The sequence below is a fragment of the Dendrobates tinctorius genome, unplaced genomic scaffold (genome assembly GCF_039654945.1).
Source record: "Dendrobates tinctorius isolate UK_male_01 unplaced genomic scaffold, ASM3965494v1 ptg000192l, whole genome shotgun sequence".
Lineage (NCBI taxonomy): Eukaryota > Metazoa > Chordata > Amphibia > Anura > Dendrobatidae > Dendrobates > Dendrobates tinctorius.
This window is the reverse complement of record NW_027361859.1, coordinates 13340412-13350064: the sequence shown is the minus strand read 5'-3', so window position 1 is coordinate 13350064 and position 9653 is coordinate 13340412. Positions and strand designations below refer to the sequence as shown.

The 9653-nt window shown below is 45.7% G+C and overlaps 1 protein-coding gene across 1 annotated transcript in view; it reads left to right on the top strand.

The window, feature by feature from the left end:
* Positions 1-1700: 1700 nt before the first annotated feature.
* Positions 1701-9653, top strand: part of LOC141055969 (uncharacterized) — a 107897-nt gene continuing 99944 nt past the window's right edge. Inside the window, 6 exon segments of the mRNA XM_073552660.1 lie at positions 1701-1766; positions 2946-3095; positions 3225-3404; positions 3487-3610; positions 3694-3788; positions 4422-4512. Coding sequence (XP_073408761.1) covers positions 3018-3095; positions 3225-3404; positions 3487-3610; positions 3694-3788; positions 4422-4512 — 568 coding nt within the window. The 5' untranslated portion in view covers positions 1701-1766; positions 2946-3017.

The following is a 9653-nucleotide window of genomic DNA, read 5'->3' as shown; positions in this document are numbered from 1 at the left end:
GCCCTGCTTCCGTTGCGTCGGCCGGCCCGCGGCTCGGCGGTGCGCCGACTTCCGGGTCACGTGGGGCCCCACGTGACTCCGGCTCTCGGCTGCCTGTGTGAGCGCGATCCGGCGGACGTGACGTCACCGGGGGGCCGCGCGGCCGCAATGATGGTTCCGGTATGGATTATATTTAAAGTTCAAACCCAGAACCTAAAGCTTATTCCCCCTGATGAAGGCACGCCGAAACGCGCGTCGGGGTTGGTAGGTCGGTCAGGGAGGGTTGCTCTTTTGCCCACAAGGTACCTGTATACTTTTATGCTTTGATTAATATTGGTGGTATTCACCTCTTGCATGGATGTGACTCTGCTTTGGATATGGCAAGTTTGCCTGCATGGGTACCTTGTATTCATGACTTGTTGGCACAATATTATGAGTGATTGATGTATTCACAATAATCTGTTGTTTACTGCTACTCCCCTGCCACATGCCTACCTGGGGCTTTTTTGTATGTGGTTGATATAGCCTTTTTTCATCTTCCAGCCCTTTTCTATGCATGTTTGTCTGTATATACTTTTTATACATATCAATAAAATTGTTTTTACTTGGCGTTTGACCTTATGACTGTATTTGCTATTTGTCTGTGACCTCATACACAGGCGGCTCTGCTCCATACACCTCGTACACACGCGGCTCCGCTCCATACACCTCGTACACACGCGGCTCCGCTCCGTACACCTCGTACACACACGACTCTGCTCCGTACACCTCGTACACACACGGCTCTGCTCCATACACCTCGTACACACGCGGCTCCGCTCCGTACACCTCGTACACACGCGGCTCCGCTCCGTACACCTCGTACACACACGACTCTGCTCCGTACACCTCATACACAGGCGGCTCCGCTCCGTACACCTCGTACACACACGGCTCTGCTCCGTACACCTCGTACACACACGGCTCTGTTCCGTACACCTCGTACACACACGGCTCTGCTCCGTACACCTCGTACACACGGCTCCGCTCCGTACACCTCGTACACACACGGCTCTGCTCCGTACACCTCGTACACACGGCTCCGCTCCGTACACCTCGTACACAAACGGCTCCGCTCCGTACACCTCGTACACACGCGGCTCCGCTCCGTACACCTCGTACACACACGGCTCCGCTCCGTACACCTCGTACACAGGCGGCTCCGCTCCGTACACCTCGTCCACACGCGACTCTGCTCCGTACACCTCGTACACATATGGCTCCGCTCCGCACACCTTGTACACACACGGCTCTGCTCCGTACACCTCGTACACACGGCTCCGCTCCGTACACCTCGTACACAAACGGCTCCGCTCCGTACACCTCGTACACACACGGCTCTGCTCCGTACACCTCGTACACACACGGCTCCGCTCCGTACACCTCGTACACAGGCGGCTCCGCTCCGTAAACCTCGTCCACACGCGACTCTGCTCCGTACACCTCGTACACATATGGCTCCGCTCCGCACACCTTGTACACACACGGCTCTGCTCCGTACACCTTGTACACACGCTGCTCCGCTACATCCCCCCCTGTAAACCCCTCCTGACCCCACACAGAAACTTCCCCTCATCCAGCACCATGACAACCAGCACAGCAGAGTCCTGCATACACTGAGGCCCCTAATCATGTGACCCCTGACTCCTCCCCTCCTGTGACCTCATCCCAGGTCCTGTGCACACAGAGCAGCCATATATGTGGAGTGCGGCTCTGCGGGTGGAGGCTCCACACCAGCACTGTAGCAGGTAAATACCCCAATATCCACAGGTGTCCCTTCTAATTGGGGGAAACTATCCCCTCTAATAATCCTCGGACAGTTCTGACAAACACGGGAAAGTGCCCCTTTATGGAGGGGACAGAAAGTCTGTTTAGTCACTTTAGCTCCATAGTATCAGCTCTAATCCAATGGTGAGAGAGCGATTTACCCCGAAGAGTCACAGATTGGGGGGTTGGTAGAGAAATGTTATATTTAGGGGGTTTTGTGTTGTCTCCTTATAAGAATCACAATGGTTTTGTTCCTTTTCCGCTGATAGAAACAAACGACCCAACTATGAAAGACGGGAACCAAGGAGACCTGTATTACTCTCCTAGTACGGGGCCTCCACACAGTATAATGTTCCCTCAGTACCACTATACAGATTATATATTACTATTACACCACCCAGACCTCTATATAATAAATCCTCCCTTCTCCCCATTCTTGATGCCGTAGAGCCCCTATCTTGGTTCCCACACACAGTTTAATTTTCCCACAGTACCTCTATCCCCAACTTTATTTTATTTTGTGTTTTTCATGTAATATATAGAAGCCAAAGTGAAAATGCTAAAAAATGAAAAAATCATATCGAGAGAAAAAAAAAACACTTTACAAGGAGAATTTGGCCTCAGATATTTCCTGTCTTGATGTTCTTAAAACCATCTTTTCTAAAAGCCTCAAACTTCTGTGTGTGACTCAGACCTGAGATCTAACGTGATAGAAGATTACAGTGCGGGGAAGACGGGAAACCTTCATATAGACGGCCGGTGGGGATGGAGTCAGTGACGGACTCTGGCCAAATATGTTTCTAGAGCCGTAGTAGAAGATGAAGATGTCGTCCTCACCATGAAGTAGTTATTTCTCCTGTCCCGTGTAATGAATATCTCCTGCAGTATTGCTAATGCCGATTCCAGTGTCGGGAAATGAGACGAGAATTAGCGTTATGGAAGATGAGTCTATGAGGAACGTATTCAGCTGCCGACTCCGAGGGAGAAACTGCTTGTTGTCTGTGGCCTAAATATATAGGTTTTATTAGTAGATGTAAAGAAGAAAACTAAATACTGTAAAATAATAAATCTCCTCATATGTTTCCCTTATTATCTCCAGTAATTGTATTATTACACAGGATTTTTATGATGTTACATCGGCTCATCTTCTTCTCATTCAGGTTCCTACAATATCGGATCCTCTCAGTGAAGATCTTCTATATAAGAGAATTTTCCTGATTTACTCATCAAAGATGGATATGGACAGAGACAAGATGGTGGAGAGGATATTACACCTCACCCTAGAGATCCTCTTCCGGCTTACTGGAGAGGTGAGAGATTCTGATGACGTCACATTACATCATTCTTATCTATGGGAATAACAGATGGAGAGAACTGGAGAGGTGAGGACTCTGGGAATGTCTGTAGTGAGATTTATTAATGTGTCTCTCCATAACCAGGATTACACAGTAGTGAAGAAGACCTCTAGTGAGCGCTGTCAGGACCCTGTGTCTGAGGGATGGGGAAGACCCCTCAGCCCAATCACTGGACCTCCACCTCACCCCCTGATACATGAGGACATCAATGACCAGAAGATCCTAGAACTTACCTACAAGATGATTGAGCTGCTGACTGGAGAGGTGACACTGCTGGGAATGCTGGGACATTATACAGTAACGCTATGAAGGGATCGGGGGATGACGGTATCATTGTATGTGTCAGGTTCCTATAAGGTGTCAGGATGTTGCTGTCTATTTCTCCATGGAGGAGTGGGAGTATTTAGAAGGACACAAAGATCTGTATAAGGACGTCATGATGGAGGTTCCCCAGCCCCTCACATCACCAGGTAATAGACAGGACTAAATACACACGGCCTATAATTATCTGTATGTAAAGAATGAATTCAGTCCCTGTATGTGTTTCCTCCAGATCTATCCAGTAAGAGGCCAACACCAGAGAGATGTCCCCGTCCTCTTCTTCCACAGGACTGTAAACAAGATCTCAATGTTTCTCAGGGTTATCAGGTAGATTGAGAGGTGTCATCAGATCTCCCCTATGCAGGGCCCTAAGCAAAGTTTAAAATGGGGCCCCAAATGCTAACAAATTGCACATCACACTGAAGCATTTCGGTTATAGTTACATGCGCTGAGTTCAGGCCGCTAAATGAGTGTGATGGACAATATTGAAGTCGTTCACACTTGTTTCCCGGCCTCTTTCCACCATCTGAGAAAGAATGATGGGGACAGAACGATCACTAATTGATCACTAACAGATCACCATACAGTATCATGTTATCAGCAGCATATCTACAGTTTACACCCCACAGTCCTCCATATAATATATTGTGCACCATAGTCCTCCATATAGTATAATACACTCCCTATAGTCCTCCATATAGTATAATACACTCTTCAGTCCTCCATGTAGTATAATACACACCTCATAGTTCTCCTTATAGTATAATGCACCACCATAGTCATCCATGTAGTACAATTCAGATGTAGATGGCTGTGAAGGTCTCGTGCTCAGTCTTGTTTTATCCACCAGTATTATATGTTTTATACTTGTGTAATGAGAACGGTGGAGACGGCAGGATTAGAGCTGGTCATAGATGTGACTTCTCCATCTGTCTGTGACTTTTACAATATTTGTTTCAGGGTGAAGATCTGACCCATATTAATACTACAGAGACATATGTGAGGGGTGATGAGCGGTGTAAAGAGGAGATTCCTACATATGACTACCCAGGTGAGTAGTAACCACTAAATGCAGAGAAGTCACAGATTCTTCTCAGTCACTGGCTGTGGCTGCTTTAGCGATGGTGTAGTCTGGGCATACCACAATCATGTGATCATCATTTTGCCTCTAGACCACAACATTCTCCTCCACGAAAACCTGTTTTAATGGCTTTGGGATTGAAAGCCCTTTTCTATATAACTTACAACCTGGAGGATCCACCTACCCCCTGGGATTAGAAGGCGCTGATTGTTACCTGCCGAGACCTGTAAACTACAAAGCCAAATGACAGTGTACATAGAATGTGCTGACAAGTTAGAAAATCAGTTGAATAAATATATTATGATGGTCCTGTAAGAGAAAGTGGAGGGTAATGATGCTGTTGGCTTCCTAGATCCCTGATATCTTATTGGATGAATCTCCCTTCTCTCCCTTCTGTGCTGCTGAATGTGCTCATATGGTCCCTACAAGACCAGGTCCAGTCATTTTGACCAAACTTTGTTTTTATGATCGACAACATTAAAGGGAATCTGTCACCCCATTTTTCGACTATGAGCTGTCGGCACCGACATCAGGGGCTTATCTACAGCATTCTGTAATCCTGTAAATATGCCCCTGATGTAACCTGAAAGAGAAGAAAAATGAGTTATATTATACTCACCCAGGGGTGGTGCGGGTCCGGTTTTTGTCCGATGGGTGTCGCGGTCCGGTCCGGCGCCTCCCATCTTCATACGATTCCGTCCTCTTCTTTCCTTCCCATCGTGGCTCCTGTGCAGGCGCACCGCTCTGTCTTGTTGAGGGAAGAGCAGAGTCCTGCAGTGCAGAGGTGCCGGGAGAGGTCCGGTGCCTGCGCACTGCAGTATTCTGCTCTACCCGCAACAGGGTAGAGCAGTGTGCCTACACTGGAGCCACGACAGGCAGCAAAGAAGAGGACGTCACCGTTAGAAGATGGGAGGCGCCGGACCGCAACACCCATCGGACCAAGACCGGACCCGCACCACCCCTGGGTGATAACTAATTTTTCTTCTCTTTCAGGTTACATCGGGCGCTTATCTACAGCATTACAGAATGCTGTAGATAAGCCCCTGATGGTGGTGGCCACAGCTGATACTCGAAAAATGGGGTGACAGATTCCCTTTAAATGCACAGAGAGGCCAAGTGTGAATTTCTGTACAATAATATGAGAGTTTCCCTTTACCCAAACTTATCAATTTCTTTTTAAACTGACTGACTTTAAGGAGGATAGAAATAAACTACAAATAGAACTTTACACCTGCCCCATGATATATCTCTAAGCTGTGCGTGGCTGATGGCTGTAATATACAGTTATTCACACCTGCAGGAGATGTGTTGGCATGGCTCCAGCCCTGGTTTCATAGATTCACTCCACGTCATAAATTTCATTGTTTTTGAACCTAAAGGCCCCGTCACACATAGCGATCAAGTTTTGTGACACAACAGTGATCTCGCCAGCGAGATCACTCTGTGTGACAGCGATCAGCGACCGGCCCCCCTGCCGGTATCGCTGATCGCTCTGGGAAATGTCCGGACATTTCTTTCGTCGCTGATCTCCTGCTGGCCATCATGCATCGCTGCGTGTGACAGGCGGGAGATCAGCGATAAAATAATAAAAAAAAAATATTACTATTCTCACCTTCCGACGTCCCGCGCAGCATTCCCGCCTCTCTCCACGCTGCCGGTCCCAGTAATCCTTTGCAAGAATGACCACGAGACTTCGCGATCCCGCGAGAACGGACGTCATCGCGGTAATTCTCGCAAAGGATTACTGGGACCGGAGCGTGGAGAGAGGCAGGATGGCTGTTCGGGACGTCAGAAGGTAAGAATAACAATATTTTTTATTTTAATTCTATTTTTGACATGAATCAGCGCTGAACACAGCAATGCTGCGTGTGCGGCGTTGCTGGTGCTAATCGCTGGTGAAGCTGTCTGTTTGACAGCTCACCAGTGATCACATAGCGATTCACCAGCGATCCTGACACGTTGATATCGTTGTCGGGATCGCTGGTAAGTCGCTATGTGTGACGGGGCCTTAAGGAATTCAGATTACTGCACAATCTCTCCTGAAATGTGGAGCACTAATACTTCTCTACTTTTCTGGTCAGGACTCATAGTAGCTCCAGTGGTCCACCATAAATGAGTGCAACTCTTTAGTGTTGTGAGTTCTTCTCCCATACATATGTTGTAGTTTGGGATTTAAGAGTATAAAATTGCCTTTTTTACAGGTTCACTCTGTATGATAGTTTGATTGTGGTGTGAGCGGCCTGCCTCACTTATGTGAGTCTGTAATCCCTGATAGTCTTTTCTTTTTTTTTTTTTTTTAAAAAGGTCTCCTTTGCCTCTTCCAAAAATTTTCTTTGTCTAATATTTCTTCTTGAAACTCGTCTGACAGAAGATATTGGCCCTTACGATAGTTTAGACTGCCAAGAGCCACCGAGCTCCATACTCTAAATCAGTGATGGCGAACCGTTCTGAGACCGAGTGTCCAAACTGCAACCTAAAACTCCATTATTTATGACGAAGTGCCAAATGCCCCATCATGCAACAAGAAAGGAAAGAAAGGCCACATAAAAATGCACACCACCGATATATATATAATAATAACAAGAAAAGCTTTATTGACAACAATATAAATTTAAAAACATGTAAAAACAAAAAGGGAATGCAATCCCCCTGTTAGTCCTGATCAATACAATAATGAATTGAGTCTCATGCATATATCATCAGCATAAATAAAGGAACAAAAAAAGGGAAAAACATCCACGATAAGGTGTATCCATATGGTAGATGGTAAATATATAATTACACCAAAGAGCACCTAATGGCGAACAATCCTGATCAAATCGCCCTAAAGCTGGAGACTCAAACAATAAAATAGCCTTCACGTGGAAAAATACCATGGATCTCATGTCAATCACAGCGGAAGTGCCACATAGTCTGGTAGAATATATAGCATCCCCTGATGAAGCCGTCTTGATACGGCGACACGCGTTGGGTTTCCTCCCTTCTGCCGTCCTGTCTGTACTGTTGCCTTGGTATGGACCTTTCATTATACCTGTTTCACATGTGAGCTGTTGCTTCTAACCGTGAGAGGGCTGCCATTCACTGGGCATACTTGGCTGTTTTTCAACAGCGTTGTTTGCCTGATATCTTATTGCCACTTATTTATGTGGCGTCTTTCATGCAGATCCACATTAGTGTGGTTTTCATTTGGTATTATCATGGCTTCTTGAATAATATCTGCATGTTTGATATTTTATTACCACTCATTTAAGTGGTTTTATGTGCGCAGCTCAGCATTCAGTGCGGTTATTTTTTCATCTTTATGGGATTGAACCATTTTGTGCACATGTTGTGCGCTGGTCTACATAGATTTTTTCTGGACCTTCATCTCAAGTATTGTGGATGTTATATGTTCTATTAGACTATGTGGCACTTCCGCTGTGATTGACATGAGATCCATGGTATTTTTCCACGTGAAGGCTATTTTATTGTTTGAGTCTCCAGCATTAGGGCGATTTGATCAGGATTGTGCGCCATTAGGTGCTCTTTGGTGTAATTATATATTTACATCTATCATATGGATACACCTTATTGTGGATGTTTTTTCCCCTTTTTTTGTTCCTTTATTTATGCTGATGATATATGCATGAGACTCAATTCATTATTGTAATGATCAGGACTAACAGGGGGATTGCATTCCCTTTTTGTTTTTACATGTTTTTAAATTTATATTGTTGTCAATAAAGCTTTTCTTGTTATTATATATATCGGTGGTGTGCATTTTTATGTGGTCTTTCTTTCCTTTCTTGTTGCATTAACTCTTCATGTGACCATTTGCACCCCCGACATTAATTATTTCATTGAGTATTTGCAGTGCGCCCTTACATCCTTTTCCAAATGCCTCATCATGATCCCCTTCATACAGAAATATACCCCCATCATGATATCCTTCATGCAGAAATATGCCCCATCATGAATCCCTTCATGCAGAAATATGCCCCATCATGATCCCCTTCATGCAGAAATATGCCCCATCATGATCCCCTTCATGTAGAAATGCCCCATCATGATCCCCTTCATGTAGAAATATGCCCCATCATGATCCCCTTCATACAGAAATATGCCCCATCATGATCCCCTTCATGCAGAAATATGACCCACCATGATCCCCTTCATGCAGAAATATGCCAGCAGGATCCCCTTCATGCAGAAATATGCCCCATCATGATCCCCTTCATGTAGAAATGCCCCATCATGATCCCCTTCATGCAGAAATATGCCCCATCATGATCCCCTTCATGCAGAAATATGCCCCACCATGATCCCCTTCATGCAGAAATATGCCATCATGATCCCCTTCATGTAGAAATATGCCCCATCATGATCCCCTTCATGTAGAAATATGCCCCATCATGATCCCCTTCATGCAGAAATATGCCCCATCGTGATCCCCTTCATGCAGAAATATGCCCCACCATGATCCCCTTCATGCAGAAATATGCCATCATGATCCCCTTCATGCAGAAATATACCCCATCATGATCCTCTTCATGCAGAAATATGCCCATCATGATCCCCCTTCATGTAGAAATATGCCCCATCATGATCCCCTTCATGCAGAAATATGCCCCATCATGATCCCCTTCATACAGAAATATACCCCCATCATGATATCCTTCATGCAGAAATATGCGCCATCATGATCCCCTTCATGTAGAAATATGCCCCATCATGATCCCCTTCATGCAGAAATATGCCCCATCATGATCCCCTTCATGTAGAAATATGCCCCATCATGATTCCCTTCATGTAGAAATATGCCATCATGATCCCCTTCATGCAGAAATATACCCCATCATGATCCTCTTCATGCAGAAATATGCCCATCATGATCCCCCTTCATGTAGAAATATGCCCCATCATGATCCCCTTCATGCAGAAATATGCCCCATCATGATCCCCTTCATACAGAAATATACCCCCATCATGATATCCTTCATGCAGAAATATGCCCCATCACGAATCCCTTCATGTAGAAATGCCCCATCATGATCCCCTTCATGTAGAAATGCCCCATCATGATCCCCTTCATGTAGAAATGCCCCATCATGATCCTCTTCATGCAGAAATAT